The sequence below is a fragment of the Aquarana catesbeiana genome, linkage group LG04, assembly GCF_042186555.1.
Source record: "Aquarana catesbeiana isolate 2022-GZ linkage group LG04, ASM4218655v1, whole genome shotgun sequence".
In the NCBI taxonomy this organism is placed as follows: Eukaryota; Metazoa; Chordata; class Amphibia; order Anura; family Ranidae; genus Aquarana; species Aquarana catesbeiana.
The window spans coordinates 128,011,072-128,028,579 of NC_133327.1; the positions used below are offsets into that span (position 1 = coordinate 128,011,072).

At 44.8% G+C, this 17,508-nt stretch overlaps 1 protein-coding gene across 1 annotated transcript in view; it reads right to left on the reverse strand.

Annotated features, from left to right (window-relative positions):
• Nucleotides 1-536: 536 nt before the first annotated feature.
• Nucleotides 537-17,508, reverse strand: part of LOC141139453 (serotransferrin-like) — a 116,713-nt gene continuing 99,741 nt past the window's right edge. The window contains exons 14-17 of the mRNA XM_073625548.1: nt 15,778-15,842; nt 7,597-7,781; nt 2,807-2,993; nt 537-716 (exon numbers count right to left, since the gene is read on the reverse strand). Of these exons, the coding sequence (XP_073481649.1) occupies nt 676-716; nt 2,807-2,993; nt 7,597-7,781; nt 15,778-15,842 (478 nt within the window). The 3' untranslated portion in view covers nt 537-675. The remainder of the gene's footprint in view (nt 717-2,806; nt 2,994-7,596; nt 7,782-15,777; nt 15,843-17,508) is intronic.

Here is a 17,508-nt window from a genome sequence, read left to right on the forward strand (position 1 = left end):
ACACTATTGATTTTTCAAGTTCGGGTCCCATAGACTTCAATGGGGTTCGGAGTTCGGGTCCGAACTTTTACAATGTTCTGGAGTTCTGGCGCAAATGGAACCGGGGGCTTTTCGACCCAACTCTAGTCACTGTGTGTTATAAAAAAGAAAAAAAAATACCAGTCAGTGTCCGTGATTATTACCACACCCATTATATGATAATGCTGTACTGCACTGGTGATAGTAAGTAAAAAAAAAAAAAAAGATAAAAATGTAATTTGAGTACAGTGTTGCATGACTGTGCAATTGTCATTCAAAGTATGACAGTGCTGAAGGCTGAAAATTGGCCTGGGCAGGAAGGAGGTGAAAGTGCCCTGTATTGAAGTGAATCAGTATGATTTATTTGTGCTATTATAGTTATTTCATCTTTTGGGAGTTAATTGAACCTGATAGATTATATGGAATAAAAATATACTGTATATCTGCCTCTGAAGTCCTCTGTGTTGACATTTGAAATTGAGTTGTGATGACTAAATCAAAAGAATAACAAAAAAATCAACATTATAACTGAAAAGATTTATTGAGCGATTGAAGGCAACACATCAGGGTAAAGGGAGTTGAATATGTATTTTCTTATGAATAAACAAGCAGATAAGTGGAAGGAAACAATGGACACTCTGTTGGTTTGGTCCATCATTACAGCTTGCATGTGTGGAATGTGCAGGCCTCCAGCAAACCTATAGAAGGAAAAGAAAAGATAACATTTATGGCATTTGGGGTAATCATTATTCTGTGACTTCATATAATCTGTGCTCCTTATAACTTAAAAATAATTTTCTTCATTAAAAGACTTGTGAAAATATACAAAGAACTACTACATGTTACTAGGCTCATTTATTGACAACATTCTTCCACCAACGTCATTCCTGGCAGCCCCTTGGCTGTATTTTATGTTTTTCATACTTACCTTTACCAGATTTTCTCAAGTGGTGGACAGCCCCCAGTGGCACAGGGATCAGAATAGAAGTGGTTGTAAAGTCTTGTTTTTTTTTCTATAAAAATAACAAACATGTTATACTTACCCGCTCTGTTGCAGTGGATTTGCACAGAGCAGCCCGGATCCTCCTCTTCTCGGGTGCTTCTTCTGTGCTTCCGGCCCCTCCCTACTGTCGAGTGCTCCCACAGCAAGCAGCTTGCTATGGGGACACCCGAGCGGAGTCACAGCTCCCTGTGTCCATTCAGACACAGAGTCGCGGCCCGGCCCCTCCTCCCTCTCTCCCGATTGGCAAACTGACTTTGATTGACACCAGTGGGAGCCAATGGCACCGCTGCTGTGTCTCAGCCAATCAGGAGGGTGAGTCTCAGAAGGCCAAGACACTCGTCGACATTACTGGACAGAGAGGGGGCTCAGGTATGTATGAGGGGGTGCTGGGGTGGCTGCTACACACAGAAGACTTTTTATCTTGATGCATAGAATGCATTAAAGAGGTTATAAACCTATTTAAAAAAAAGAAAAGAAAAAAAGCCTGTAAGAGAAAGGCATAATGAGCTAGTACGCAACGCATACTAGCTCATTATGTAACAATTACCTTAGAACTAAGCTCTCACAGTGGTGCCCGCACACCGCTGAGATGGCTGACAATTTTTCTGGAGTTTCTTCTGGGTTTGTGGACTCCGGCGCTGTGATTGGCTGGGACCGCGAATAGGTCACTCCCGCGCATGTGTGGGAGATATTTTCACTACCTATAGGTAAGACTTATTATAGGCTTACCTATAGGTAAATGTATGCAGAGGAAATTTACTTCCTATTTAAGATTAAAAAAAAACTTCTGACTTTACAACTACTTTAATGTGTTAGTATCGGGTGCCATTGTAACACCATCTCAGGTACATGACTTTGATGACTCACACTCATGGGATGTCCTCAGCTAAGATTTTAGATTTTTCAGGGTTAGGCAAAACTAACATGTTCCACATAACATAGTAAATCTTTTAAACCTTCACTTTTTGGTTTCAGTTTCAAGGCATGTTGTTTAGTTGGAATGTCTGTTTAGTTGCCTGTAATTGTTTGTTCCTAACAAACTGAAAAATGTTATATAGTATGTGCAATATCTGCTCCATCCAATGAAGACAAGGTGAAGATATCGAACTTTGTAATTAAGATGTGTTGATGTCTTTCATTGGGGGAGGGGTAAGGTTTGAGAAATGTATGCCTGTATAAATATTTTTCAAATAAAAAAAGGAGGGTTTTATATAAAGTCTAAAATACATTTTTTTTAATATATTTTTTTTTTTTAAATTATAGTTGGAGAGTAGGGATCTCACCCTTACAATTAAAGCGGGGGTCCACCTATCTATCATTTTTTTTTTTTTTAGTTCATTCACAAACTTTTCTTCTCAGCATTACATACTCACATATTGTGTGTAATATGTCCGCCTGTGTCAGATTTCGTCAGAAAGAATAACTTATATTATTCACTGCAGGCGGTTTCCATATTCATTGTGGGCATTTGAAGCCCACAAGCATTTATTTCCTGGATGTGGTGAATGCTGTGCTCCCAGCATTCACCGCTCATTCCCGCACATGCTCAGTGGCATCCTGGGAAGCCTGAGACTAGCTCCCAGGAGTCTGGGAGAGGCTAGAAACACGCCTACTCCCATGGGAGGAGAACCAGGAAGTGCAAAGAAGAATAGAAAAATAAAAGGTAATTACGGCGATTTAAATTTTTTTAAACAGCATGTCAGCATCTAGGCAAGGAAGAGAATACATACAGATATTGTTCAAAATTTGGGTGGAACCCTGCTTTAAGTACACATTTAATTTTACCTGATTTTCCACATTTGTTAAGATTTTCAATAGCATCAGAATATGGTTTGCCCAGATAGTCATTCATGGTTTTCTCTTTCACCTCAGTCAGACATTGTGTAGAGTCCTTAAATAATTGGTCTTTTCTTTTTTCTGAGACAAACATTTGGAATGGTGGATTCGGGCCTACGTTCCTTCCAAATTGTTCCTGCAGTTAAGGACAAAGAGATTGTTGAATACCTTGGAGTACTTACCTGCAGTCCTGCCTTATATTGTACATTTACCAGAGAATTAAAAACTGGAAGGATGGTAAAATGTTTTTTAGAGTAAACTCAAACTGCATCTGAAAGGAACATCAATCTACTACAGAACAACATTCAATCACAATGTAGGATTATAAAAAATAAAAATAAATGATTTGCTGTTGATGTACCCTTAACCTGTAATATCATTGTTTTTATTTGATTCTTAGCATATTGTTTATTTTATGTTATTTTGTGCTTTGCTGATCTGTGTAATATTACCTTGTAATCTATGTAATTATTTAATTGTCAATACATTTCATGTTCTCTGGTGGCAATTTTCATTGATTGGCTTACAATGAAGTGATGGTACTGTTGGCCTTCTGTGCACACTTCTGTTGTGAGAGTGCAGGCTGCCATGCTTACTTACAGTACACCTGTAAGTATCCCTGTTACAGGTAATGCAGACATATCAAATGCCCTGGAATTTTTTTTGAAGTCATGTGAATTTGTACTTCCTTATCCCAATCAGAGTTTCCTCCTGAGCAGAGTGCTGTAATTTCTACTCCTATCAAAACCAGGTTGTTTGGCCACAGACAATGGCTGCTGTGTGCAAACACTGCTTTTATGCTTCTCCTAAGTGACACCCAAATGAGCTGTATTTATCAGTTCAAGACTCTAGTCTATTAGTGGCCAATCAGGGAGTTCTGAGATTGTCACGTGCATTTTGAGAACCCCCAGATTGTCACAGTCAAGGTTTGCTGCCAGCCTAATCAAAATAAATTATCTGGAGTTAATGCAGCGCCATTTAATGTGATAATAAAGGTTACTTTTTTTAAAATAAAATTTAAACAAATGTTATACTTGCCTGCGCTGTGCACAGAGTGGTCCCTTACCACCTTTTTTCAGTCCTCCTCTGGCTCCTCCTTCCTCCGGGTGCCCCCTCAGCAAGCCTGGTGCTAGGGGGGCACCCATAGACACACACAGAGCCAGTGAGCCATGCTTCCTGACAGGAGTTTGACTGACAGCAGCAACCTATAGCTCCCAGTGCTCTCAATTTCTTATGTGAAAGCAGGAAGTGTGGGGAGTGGTGCTGAAGCTGGGACAGTGCTAAATCGATGACTGAAAGTGAGGAAAGTGTTTATGGATGGAGGTGGGTAGATTAGGTAGTGGAGAGTTTTATTATATCTTAATGCAGATAATGCAGTACAGACATAGGGGGAGATTTCTTAAACTGAAGCATGCAAAAGCTGGTGCAGTTCTGCATACAAACCAATCAGCTTAAGCCTAATTTAGCTTAGGCCTAATTGAACAAATTAGAAGCTGATTGGCTACCATGCACAGCTGCACCAGATTCTCCAGTGCTCCAGTTTTAGTAAATCTCCCCCATAGTGTAGTACATTCATAGGACATCAATGAACTACAAATTGCTAATATATATATATATATATATATATATATATATATATATATATATATATATATATATATATATATATATATATATTGGAGGTTTTTGTAGCAGTCACATGACCGTGACCTATTGAGTTTTTCTTGCAGTGCAAGGGCTGGGGGTGGCAAAACCTGCAAGAGGATTGTTGCTCATGGACTTCAGTTTCCAGTCCATAGTCCACAGCCCTCACAGTTTTTGTGCTGTAGTTTCACAGTGAAGGTTGATTGGCACCCTTGCTCTCTCCTTTTGGCCTACAGTGGTCTGGTAATGGAGGGCATTGCAATTGACATGGAAGCAAGTCAGGGACAGTTTGACGCAACCCAGAGAAGTCAACCCATTCACAAGTGTACCAGGCTGATATTGTAACAAGTGTTATGCCCTGTAGACACGGTCGGATTTTCCGACGGAAAAAGTGCGATCGGATTGTGTTGTCGGAAATTCCGATCGTGTGTGGGCTCCATCAGACTTTTTCTGTCGGAATTTCCGACACACAAAGTTTGAGAGTAGGCTATAAAATTTTCCAACAACAAAATTCGATCGGTTAAATTCCGACCGTGTGTATACAAATCCAACGCACAAAGTGCCACGCATGCTCAGAATAAATTAAAAGACCAAAGCTATTGGCTACTGCCCCGTTTATAGTCCCGACGTACGTGTTTTACGTCACCACGTTCAGAACGATCGGATTTTCCGAAAATTTAAAAAAATCCATGGATTTTGTTGTCGGAATGTCCGATCAATGTCCGATCGTGTGTACAGGGCATAAGTGTTGCAAAAAAAAAAAAAAAGTGTTACTAATTGAAATAAGTTTTACATGAACACCAAAAGACAATATCTTTTCCTATAGAGGGCCTTTAGACCCCTTTCACACGGGAGGCCTTTTTCAGGTGGCTTAGCGCTAGAAATAGCGCCTGTAAAGAGCCTGAAAAACGTCTCTCATGCCACCCCAATGTGAAAGACCGAGTGCTTTCACACTGGGGCGGTGCACTTGCAAGACGTTAGAAGCAGACGTCCTACAAGCAGCGTCTTTGGGGCGGTTTGGGAGCTCTGTATACACTCCTAAACCGCCCCTGTCCATTGAAATGAATGGGCAGCGCTGCTGAATCGCTTTCAAAGTGCTTCGGCAGCGCCGCAACACGGGCACTTTTAACCCTTTATTCGGCCTCTAGCGGCCGGAAAGCGCTGCTGAAACGACGGTAAAGCGCCGCTAAAAGCTTTCCCGCTAAAACGGAGCGGCCCCAGTGTGAAAGGGCTCTTAATGAGGCTACTTTCAGGAACATGAATGCATTTCTAGGACACCCTTTGTTATTCAAAAAATGGGACTGAGGACTCAGGAAACTGTAAGTGAAGCAAAACTACCCAGAAATACCAAGTGACTTGACAGGTCTGTATTGAAGATTTTGCCAAAGCTCCAACTAGGTGTAACCTATTATACATTTGCTGTAGGAGAAGGTGGACCTTGAAAAAAGACTAGTGAACATTTCCTCTGATTCTGTAATTTTAAAGCATCTGCTTCAATTTTCAACACTTCTGTATTCAATCATTAGATTTGGTAGGGTGCGGAAAATATTTTCTAGGTGAGTCCTTTAAAGCCTACATATAAAGGGTTCATTGCTAGACCTCTAAAACAGCAGCAATGAACTTTTATGAAAAATCAGTAACTTAGGCCTTGACGTTACCTGACCCTTTTTGTATGTGCATTGTGGTGTGCTGCACCTCGTATATTGCCAACTACTCTAAAATAGTATGTTGTGGTATCATTTATAACTAAGGGTAAGGGAACTGCAACTCACCACTCTTCTGCTTGTGATTTACCATGTGGTTAAAAACTTGTGAATGGATCCTTACATTTTCTACGTTTTTAAACCAGCTTTTTATAAATGCGTGTATATATAATTGTACATATCTGTATGTACAAAATAATATAAATAATATAATATAATAATAATAATATAAATACCATAATTACATAATTACATATCATATGTACAAAATCTGTATTTTACAAATAAACCTGTAATACAGGGATAACTTTCCTCGCCATAGTGTTACTAGAGGACTATGGGCTTTGTAAAGGTTCAGCACAGCAGCAGCTGCACTATTTCAGATAACTCTGTTGTGTATTTATAAAAAAATTTAGATAGCAATTGGCTCAGTAAAAGTGCATGTTCTATACAAATGGGGCAAAAAAAAATGTTTTTAGGCGATCTCCTGTGCTGGTCGAAAGTTTTTCATTGATTTAACATGGAAAATACTGCATGTATTTAGGTATATAACAGCCAAATAGAATTTTTTTTTTAATACACCCCCATGTTTCTATTTAAATGTACCTGGCAAAAGACTCAAGAGAAGATAGGGGTTGAATCACAGTCTGTCTCTCTCACTTATCAGTGACTAAGGAGTGCCCTCTGACTTTCTGACGCAAGAATCTTTACAGTAAATGTTATTTTTTAATCCTGGCTATAAGACAGAAAAAAATAAACAAAAAACCACTTTATCTCCCAGCAAAAATGTGGCAAACCCTACAGTGGAGAATAATGTCCAGGGTTAGGAAACTTCCCCATGAACTGCTTCCCCACAGCCAATCAGAACTCATGGCATTGACCCCAAACCACAGAGATGCTGCTTAGGCCGGCCATACATGGTGCAAATTTCTTTATTGCAACCGGTTCGCCCTTCAACATGGATGTTCCTGCTGAGCTGTTGTCTGCTTCTGGCGGAGGGCAGGGGAAGCTGTTCTTGCCGGGAGAAGACAGTGATTATCACTAGTGGTTATAGCAGCCGCTAGTGGTAATGATAAGAGAATCTGGCAGGCTAGTTGTACCCAAGTTGATCGATCAATCAACTTGGTACATTCAGCCTGTCCATTAACGGTTCAAATTTCAGCCGGTTCCTGCTAAAACAGCGGAGATTTGAACCATGTATGGCTGGCCTTAGGCTGAAAAGAAAGACAACACCATACTAGTAATGAAATCCATTTAATGATATTACTTTCCTGTATAGCAGGGTTTCCACGGTTTAATTAAGTGTAGGAAAACCCCTACAAAGAGATTATTTTAGGCAAAAAAAAATCTCAATTTTTAAATGTGGAAAGAAAGTGCATGAAAGGGGCTTACCTGCTGCTTTATGAGAACTCTTACAACTATGTCTTTTCTGTTTGGGGTGGTGACGACAGCATGGGCTGGTACTAAGGCGAGATTGCAGCTTTCATATTCAGTGATAGGTTTGTGAGAGCCATCTGGACACAATAGTTCTAAATCATCTTTCTTCACACCTTTCGCCCATGCTGGAGATTTTTCATCTAGACCGTAAAACGAATCTCAATTATTTAATTGCCACTCTTCATAGGTGTAACAATATGTAACAAATTAGCAAACAAAACAGGTGATGGCGCCCTATTAACTCAACTATAGTGATAGCTGCCCCTTAAAAAAAAAAGTGATAATGTACACTTCTCAAATATGGCAAAAAAAAATTGTAAAGGTAGTGGCGCTTCACCATAAACTTCATAAATATATATCCAAATCTCTAATCAAAATCTGGTAAAATGTGCACATATGAATAAAAGATAATATATACACATATCAATGAATTATAAAAATGCAAACATAAATAATATATGTGTAAATATATATATATATATATATATATATATATATATATATATATATATATATATATATGTGTGTTTTCTGGTAGCTTCACCACAGATGCTCAGAGGATGAAGGCCTCTTGAGCCCCCCCTAGGGAAAGAGAGCCTTGACTGATGGGGGCATGGCCAGGTGCCAGACAAAGGGGTGGATGGTGATGATTGGTGGAAACATGGGGGATGGGATGGGCCTGAGCTCAGGGAACGTGTGCCCCAGGGAATTCTGGGTCTTTCAGAAGAATTGGATGGAAGAGCTGCTGTGGACCCTGCACCCTCTACCATGGACACTGACCGCCTGTTTGCCAGGGTCCACGAGCTGGCACTCCAAGGTCAGGCTGACTGGCTTTTCTCCCTCCTCTCCCCTGAGATGTCTCCCCTCTGGCTCCATGGCCACCTGTGGGGCCTTCAGCTTCCAGGGCCAGGAGACGCACCCACCCTCCTTCCCACCTGAGCCCCAGTCCTTCTAGGGCTTCCTACACTTCCGCCATCCCCCCGCTCCTCCGGAGCTTCTGTTTCCCTGGGTCCTGGCTCTTCCCCCCCTAGTTACCCTGTCCCTGCTGTCTGCCACCACTGGAGTTCTCCTCGGTCCCCCAACCTGTGCACTCCGCGGGCCGGGACTCCTCTCGCCTGGCTTGCTCTTGGAGCCCTAGAGTCCTACGGCGGTCTGCCCGGGCTCCGCCGGCTGCTTCTTCCCCTGCGAGTGCCCGCTTGTCAGCTCGGGCGGGAGCCACGGCGCTTTCCACCTCCAGTCAGTGGGGGCCGTACGGAGAACATCCCAATCTGCCAGACAACAGGCACGCCAGCCCAGAGCCATTGCATCGGCTGCCCGACCTCCTCCTCCTGCACCCGGCCAGGCGGGAGCTTCCTCCACGCTGCCTGTGTCAGCTGACCTGTCCCTGCCAGCGTCTCTCCCTGTGCCCAGCCGGGTGGGAGATTTGAATTTGGCACCAGTAAACACTGCCTCTCAGATGTCACCTACTCATCTGCATCCCCCTGCACCCGGCTGGGTGGGGGATGGCAGAGCTGTACCTGCCTCTCACCCCTTGCCTCTGACCCCTGCCTACCCACATCTCCCTGCGGGAGATTCCTATCAGATGTCCGCTGCCACAGCCTTGCCCTGGTCTGCCACCCTGCACCATCTCCCTGCGCCTGGCAGGGCGGGAGATTCCCATCTGATGCCTGCCGCCACGGCCTTGCCCCTGCCTACTGCTCGGCATCATCTCCCTGTGCCCAGCAGGGCAGGAGATGCGCACACCACACCCAGGATGTGGACTGCACCTGCCACGAGTCCTCCATCTGGGAGCTCCGGTTGCTCTAGTTGCTGCTCTGCTGCTGTCCTCAGCCCCCCCGGGCTCATCAGGGTCGGTGGCAGAACCTCCGCCCCTGGACCCCTCCTTCCGTCAGCATCCTCCTGCCTTGCCAGCCACCAACATTCCTCAAGGAGATGGATGTTGCGGGCCTTTGCCGGCTCCTCCCATGGAAATCCTACACAGGGGTTCGTCCTGGACCTGCTTCTGGTCGCCCTTCTTCGGCTGCACCTCCGCGCATCAGTGAGTATGATTGTGATTTGATTTGGGATAGGTCCAGTGATGCTGCCGTATCGGGCCCGCTGGACGAACACATTGTTACAGTCATAAAATCGGTCCTGTCTCACATGGGTATGTCGGGTTCGGCATGTAGTTCGGGCTCTTTTGTGGGTGATGCTTTGTGGGTGGTTTCGCCACCTGTTGGAAGACATCAAGGATAGGATCTGGGGTCACAAATTTATTGATTTTCTCGCTCTAGTCCCTGCCGACAGAGAGACGATCGACAAATCTCGTCGGGTTGACATTGCGGCGCAAGGTGACAAATCAAAACAGCTTTCTCAGACATTCTGTAACTGGCTGCAGGGGTTCTGTGCTTATGCCGGAGTGCTTTGTGATCGTTTTCCGGAGTTGGCTGCATCACCCTTTTGCTATCTTGATCTTATTTGGGGTGCCTACAAAGTTTAGGGGGTCAGTGTTGGTTCCACTACGACACCCAGTTTGGCTATTGCTCATGTGCCCACACAGACCTTAGTCCTTTCAGTCCCCAGCCGCGCTCTCTCTGGAGTGTCGGCTGCCCCCAAAAAAGGTTTATGCTGTCTATTCAATGAGTGCCGCTGCAAGTGGTACACCGCGTGCCGTTTCAAGCATGAGTGCTCACTTTGCGGGGGTGCTCACCCAGCCAGCCGGTGTTTCCGAAAGGGAAAACAACCACGCCTGGCATTTCTAAGCCTGAGGACACCAATGATCATCTCAGAGATGCTTCCCTGGCTAGACCGGTACCCCCTTCATAGGAAGGCCTTGATCTTGAGGGACGATTTGGACCATGGTTTGTGCAATCGCCAGGTGGTTTTCTGGTCTGGTAACATGAGCGTGGTGCAGGTGGTCAACCAACAGTCTGCTAGATCCCCTCCGGTCATATCGTTACTGCGTTTTTTTGTTCCAAAATGCCTGCAGTTTAGCGTATGCTTTAGAGCTAGGCATGTCCCTGGAACTGCTAACGATATCGCTGATGCTCTCTCTCGTTTACAGCTCGATCGCTTCCGCGCCCTGGCCCCATTGGCTTCCCTGGAGGGCCTCCGCTGTCTGGCCTATTTCTGGAACCTCATTTCCGATGTTTGCTAGACTTCCTCTGGGTGTCGCTGGACATGGGCATCGTACTGTCGCGTGTGGGACAAATGGGTCCAGGTGTCGGGCGGTGAGTTTTCTATCTCGTCTTCACAGGAAAGACACGTGGCTTTATTCTCTTATCTTGTTTATTTGCTACAAAAAGGTTCTTCTGGTTCCACAGTTTGGTCGACTATGTCTGTTTTGTCCTTCTGGTTTCAGCTCCTTGGGTGGGAAGACATCATGAAAGCTTTTCAGTGTCCATCGGGTCCTGCGGAGTTGGAGACGTGCAACACATTCTCCAGATTCCCGGGGCCCGGTTTCTCTCCCTATTCTCTCCGGTATCCTTTCTCTGTTGCCGTCCGTTTGTTTTTCCCAGTTCGAGACCCTTCTTTTCCAAGTGGCCATCTCTTGGGGGTTTTTCAGGGCTTTTCGCATCGGCGAACTGGTTTCAAAATCCACGTCCTCTGAAAGCGGCGTTCTGGTAGAGGATGTTACCTTCTCTGAGCGCTGCGTGACAATTTTGTTGCGTACATCAAAAACTGACAGCTTTGGCAAGGGCAGAAGGGTTGTTGTGTACCCTTGCGGGGGCCCCTTTACCCTGTTTCACTGGCCTCTCCCTTCCTGTCTTTACGCCCCACATCCCCTATTTTTTTTGTCCACACCAATTTCTCCTCTCTGAGCAGGTTCCAATTTTTGCGGGTTTTTCGTTGCTGCCTTGAGAAACTAGGCCTCCCTTCGCATGACTTTGCGACCCACTCCTTTCGCATCGGTTGCTCCTATGGGCATGGGTTTCTCCGTAACACAAAACTCCAGCGTTTGGGTAGGTGGGAATCGTCTTTTTTTTCTTTGTACGTACACCTTTTGTTTTAGCTTTTCAGATCGTTACCCGGCTCTGATCTGGATCGCTGGAGATTCCTTCATTTACTGGGCCGCTCATCGGTCGGAAGTTCGGAGCTACGGGAACAATTTGGGTTTTACCTATGATCTCACCAGGATCCGCTGGCTTGGGCCTCGCGGTTTACGCTGGCCCCAAGTCCTTCTAGAGTGTTTGCGCCTTCGGTCCCATGTGTCTGGCCCCATTATCTTGATTCTTCACGCTGGATGGATTGATGTGGGTTATACACGTTCTGTGGACTTAATCTCCGCTATCAAGTGAGACATCACTCAATGCTATGCAGTCTATACCAATTTGGTGCTTATCTGGTCTGAAATCGTGCCTTGCTTGCTATGGGCCAGGGAAATACCTGGTCCCTGTCTGGAATGCTTCTGTCGCAAGGTTAACGCCCAGATCGCCAAGTTTGTTCAGCAGATCGGGGGGGTTCGTCATCCAACACAAGGATCTGGAGGGTGCTAATGATGATCTGTTGAGACTGGATGGCGTTCACCTTAATGACATTGAGTTGGACATCTTCAACCTTGGCGCTGGCTGCGGTGGGGCGCTCGTCAGCTATCCACTGACGCGCGGATGGCGGTTTCTTGACCTTGCCAGCATTTAAAGTTGCTGTAATGGGCTATGCCCTTGATGAAAAAATTGGAAGTAGGCTGTCTGTCCAGCACTTATGGTAAGGACAGGCCCCACTTCCCCCTTTTGGAATTGAGTGCTCACAGTATGACTGTGACTGGCACTGGTTAAATGTGTTCACATGTTACATGTTGGAATTTAATAAAGCTGTGGCCTTGCCCTTTTCACCCTAATGATTGTAAGTGTTTTATTTAATGAGGTAAAAGGGCAAGGGTGGTGGGGGATTTGATCCCATTGTGTTACATTCATTTGTACCTAGGCCCATTGTGCCTCAGCAGTCATGGATGGCAACTCACCAAAGGCGTTTGACTCCTTGCTACAGGAGGTCAAAAAGCGCTTTGTGTAAAACAGTTGGGTTTCTGGACTTCCACCATTCCACTCCAAAGATCTCTCAGGTTAGGCTGCTCTGTTGCAGTGTATTTGCCTTTGCAAATAACTGCAACAGAGCAGCCTAACCTGAGAGATCTTTGGAGTGGAATGGTGGAAGTCCAGAAACCCAAGTGTTTAACACAAAGCGCTTTTCGACATCCTGTAACAAGGAGTCAAAAACTTTTGGTGAGTTGGGAGATTTACAGAGTTAAGGGGTGCGATATGTACAGAGTGCAGAGTTCAGGGGTGCACAATGTGCAGAGTGCAAAGTTTAGGGGTGCCCAATATACAGAGTGCAGAGTTCAGGGGTGCACAATGTACAGAGTGCAGAGTCCAGGAGTTTGCAATGTACACAGTGCAGGGTTTAGAGTGTAGCATTCAGGCATGCACTACATAGAGTGCAGAGCTGCAAATTAGCTAATTCTCTTGAAAAGATTGCATTTGGTGATGGTACTGAGCACCAAATTCAATATGGGATATAATTTACACTAACATGAGAAGAGTGAGATAGTACAGAGAGAAAGTTCACATTACTTTTATTGAGATTCAGGGCTCTTGCACACAGATGGCTGAGCCCATTCAGTGTAATTGCAGCCCCGGTGCAATGTACAGCCCGTCACTGATATGAATAGTTGTATGCTGCTATACTCATGTTTATGATCACTGTATAGAGTAAGAGCCCTTTCACACTGACAGCGTCGGCGGTAAAGCGCCGCTAGTTTTAGCGGCGCTTTACCATCGTTTTAGAGGTGATTTTCGGCCGCTAGCGGGGCGCTTTTAACCCCAACTAGTGGCCGAATAAAGGGTTAAAAGAGGTGTATACACCGCTCCTAAAGCGACCCAAAAATGCTGCTTGCAGGACTTTTTTTGACGTCCTGCCAGTGCAGCACCCCAGTGTGAAAGCACTCTGGCTTTCACACTGAGATTGCAGATGAGGCATTTTTCAGGCGCCTTACAGGTGCTATTTCAACGAATCATGTCAGTGGCGGACTGTACACTGCACCTGGAATACAATTACACTAAAAGAGCCCTGGCCTGATGGCCTGGATGGAGGGATGGATGGAGGGAGGAAGGGGTGAATGAATGGGGGGAGGAATAGATGGATGGATGGATGGATGGATGGAGCAAGGGATGGTTGGAGGGAGGGATGGATGAATGGGGGAGGTAGATGTTTGGATGGATGGAGGGAGGGATGGTTAGATGGATGGAACAAGAGATGGTTGGATGGATGGAGGGCTGGTTGGATGGAGGGAGGGAGGAATGGTTGGATGGATGAGGGAGGGATGGATAGAGGGAGGGATGGTTGGATGAATGGAGGGAGAAATGGATGGAGGGAGGAATAGATGGAGGGAGGGATGGTTGGATGGATGGAGGGAGAGATTGAAGGATGGTTGGATGGATGAAGGGAGGGAGGGAGGGATGGTTGGATGGATGGATGGATGGTTAGATAGATGGATGGATGGAGGGAGGGATGGTTGAATGGAGGGAGGGATAGATGGAGGGAGGGAGATGGATGGATGGAAGGAGATATAAATGGATGAATGGGGGATGGAGGGAAAGAGGGATGGAGGCTAGAGGGAGGGATGGATGGTTGGAGGGAGGGATGGATGCAGGAAGGGATGGATAGAGGGAGGGAGGGATCGAGGGAGAGATGGATGGATGGAAGGAGGGATGTACACGGGAGGGAGGGATAGAGGGATGGTAAATGGATGGTTGGATCGATGGTTGGATAGAGGGATGGATGGAGGGAGGGAGATGGATGGATGGAATGAGGGATGGATAGAGGCTAGAGTGAGGGATGGATGAAGGAAGGAGGGATGGATGGTTGGAGAGAGGGATGAATGGAAGGAGGGATGGTTGGATAGAGGAATGGGTAGATGGAGGGAGAGATGGATGGATGGATGGATGGATGGAAGGAGGGATAGAGGGATGGATGGATGGATGGATGGATGGAGGAAGGGAGGGAGCGATGGATGGATGGATGGAGGGATGGATGGATGGATGGATGAAAGGATGGAGGGATGGATAGAAGGAGGGATGGATGGATAGAGGGAGGGAGGGATAGTTGAAGGGATGGATGGAGGGAGGGAGGGATGAAGGGAGGTAGGGAGGAAGGGATGGATGAATGAAAGGATGGAGGGATGGATAGAGGTAGGGATGGATGAAGGGATGGATGAATGGAGGGAGGGATAGAACACACAGACATCCTGTCCTGGTGCCGCTCTTCTAATTTTCAGTATCACACACTGTGAAAACAGCCTCTGCTCTCACTGCTGGCAGAAGCTGTTTTTTTCATGGTTTCCTCATGGGCTCACTGCAGAGGCTGGGAAATTATCAGTGTGTCTCTTGTAATCCATCCTTCATAGCAGGCTGTGTTCTCTCCACTCTTGTCCTGTCCCCCTCTTATCGATCTTCCGGCACCTCCTCCTGATACAGTTTAGCTTAGAAGTCAAATCAGGTGGGCTGAGGAAAGGGGCAGATACAATGCTTTCTCATTTGCTGAGGAAGCAGCAGAGAGGCTGTATATCAATTTGTCTCTGAAATCAGGCTGCCGGATCTAACTATAGATTTTTGGCTTATGCGGCTGGAGCAGCTGTAACCCTCCACAGGAAAAAAAAAGTCCCCAGCCTTCTGGCATCAATAGAAGATGTGCAGGTACGAAAAAAAAATTGTGACCTATTCAAGTAAGGCCATCTGAATTTTGGGGGTGCTATGAGGGTGCTTAAGCACACCCAAGCACCCACCTGGCACCGCCCCTGCTGGGGACAAATCCGGCCACAGACTTGGTCCGGGGATGTCTGGTCACCCTTGTATATAATAAAGATGACTGCAATAGATTGTCTCCTTCAGGTGGTGATTTCAATCACTATTGTCAGATTGCCCTGCTGCTTGGTCAGATCCAAATTTCTATAAAAATGCGGGATAAAGAACTGGCAATAGAAATTTTTTTTTAAACTGGCTGGTTAAATATTAAAACATGTAATGTTAACTTTTGGAACATACAAAGTCATAATTTTCATACCTCTCATGGGGTAATAGGTTGAACCATAAAGGGCAAGATTTGGGCTGTTTTGGAGCATGTTCCTTCTAGGGCTACAGATGTAGAAAGTAACATTTTACTTACTTTCAATGAGTTCATCAACAGTGGTGTGCTTCACAAAACATACTTGTCCTTTCTCAATGAGACACCTGAAGCAAAACAGAGTATGCATGTATTAAAGTAATTGTGCATCGCTTATCATAGTGTATATATATATATATATATATATATATATATATATATATATATATATATATAAAATAATTATTATTATTATACAGGATTTATATAGCGCCAACAGTTTGCGCAGCGCTTTACAATTTAGAGGGGGGACAGCACAATTACAATACAGTTCAGTACAGAAGGGACAGTAGGGTCCTGCTTGTGGAGCTTAAATTTTAAAGGGGGTTTTCAGGGATCTCCTAAAGTTTTTATATATATATATATATATATATATATATATATATATATATATATATATATATATATATATAATCTTCACTTGAAGACTGTCCTGTCCATAATATTTATATGCATATACACATCTGGCGCAGGGCCCTTTTTTAGAGAGCATATAGATACCGATTTTTTCAGTGGACAGAGAACCAGGATGGTAATGAAAGGGACACACTGGAGGAACCCTCAGAATGGGGGAAAGTTGTATGAGCCCCTGGTCAAGACTCTGCAATGACATCTAGTACAGTTAAGCTGATATACACTGTAGTTCAGTCCATCATGAATGCTGCTGCCAGACTCATCCACCTTACAAACCGCTCAGTGTCTGCTACCCCTCTCTGCCAATCCCTCCATTGGCTACCACTCGCCCAACGAATTAAATTCAAAATACTAACAATAAGTTACAAAGCTATCCACAACTCTGCCCCCAGCTACGTCACTAACCCAGTCTCAAAATACCATCCTAATCGCCATCTCCGTTCCTCCCAAGACCTCCTGCTCTCTAGCTCCCTCATCACCTCCTCCCATATCCGCCTCCAGGACTTCTCCTGAGCCTCGCCCATCCTCTGGAATTCCCTACCCCAATCTGTCAGACTGTCTCCAACTTTATCCACTTTTAGGCGATCCCTGAAGACTTTCCTCTTCAGAGAAGCCTATCCTGCCTCCATCTAACAACTGCACTATTTTCTCCATTAGCTCATCCCCCACAGCTATTACCCTTTGTATAACTTGCCCCTCCCTCCTAGATTGTAAGCTCTAACGAGCAGGGCCCTCTGATTCCTCCTGTATTGAATTGTATTGTACTTGTACTGTCTGCCTTAATGTTGTAAAGCGCTGCGTAAACTGTCGGCGCTATATAAATCCTGTATAATAATAATAATAATAATAAAAATAGTTGCAGTGAACATATTACAGGTGGCAAAACACTGGTATAAACAGTACTCTTCTTATCACATTCTATAAAGATGCTTTGAAATATTAATTCTTTGGTACTTGAGATGAGATAATGGTCCTTTTTTTTACACTGAGAGTTACATTTTTAACTCTTTATATTTCTCCAGTAGAATGGGATAAGAGTGCAAAGCCAATGCAACAACCATGTCCATGATTCTGGGTTGATCGGCACAACAAGCGTGAGGAACTCCTCAGATGCACAGCCATTTATTAGAGTCCTTTACATGGGAGCTTCACAATCTCTGGCATTGAGCAGCTGCCAGTGGACCTCTGTTCAGCTCTTTGATGACCAGAGAGTCTAACAAGAAACATCAGAACTCATAGTAGGCTTGCACATTGGTGGACACAAAGTAAGTATGTATTTTGCATCTGGTAATGTGCAGGTCTGTGTTGACTTCTTGTTTC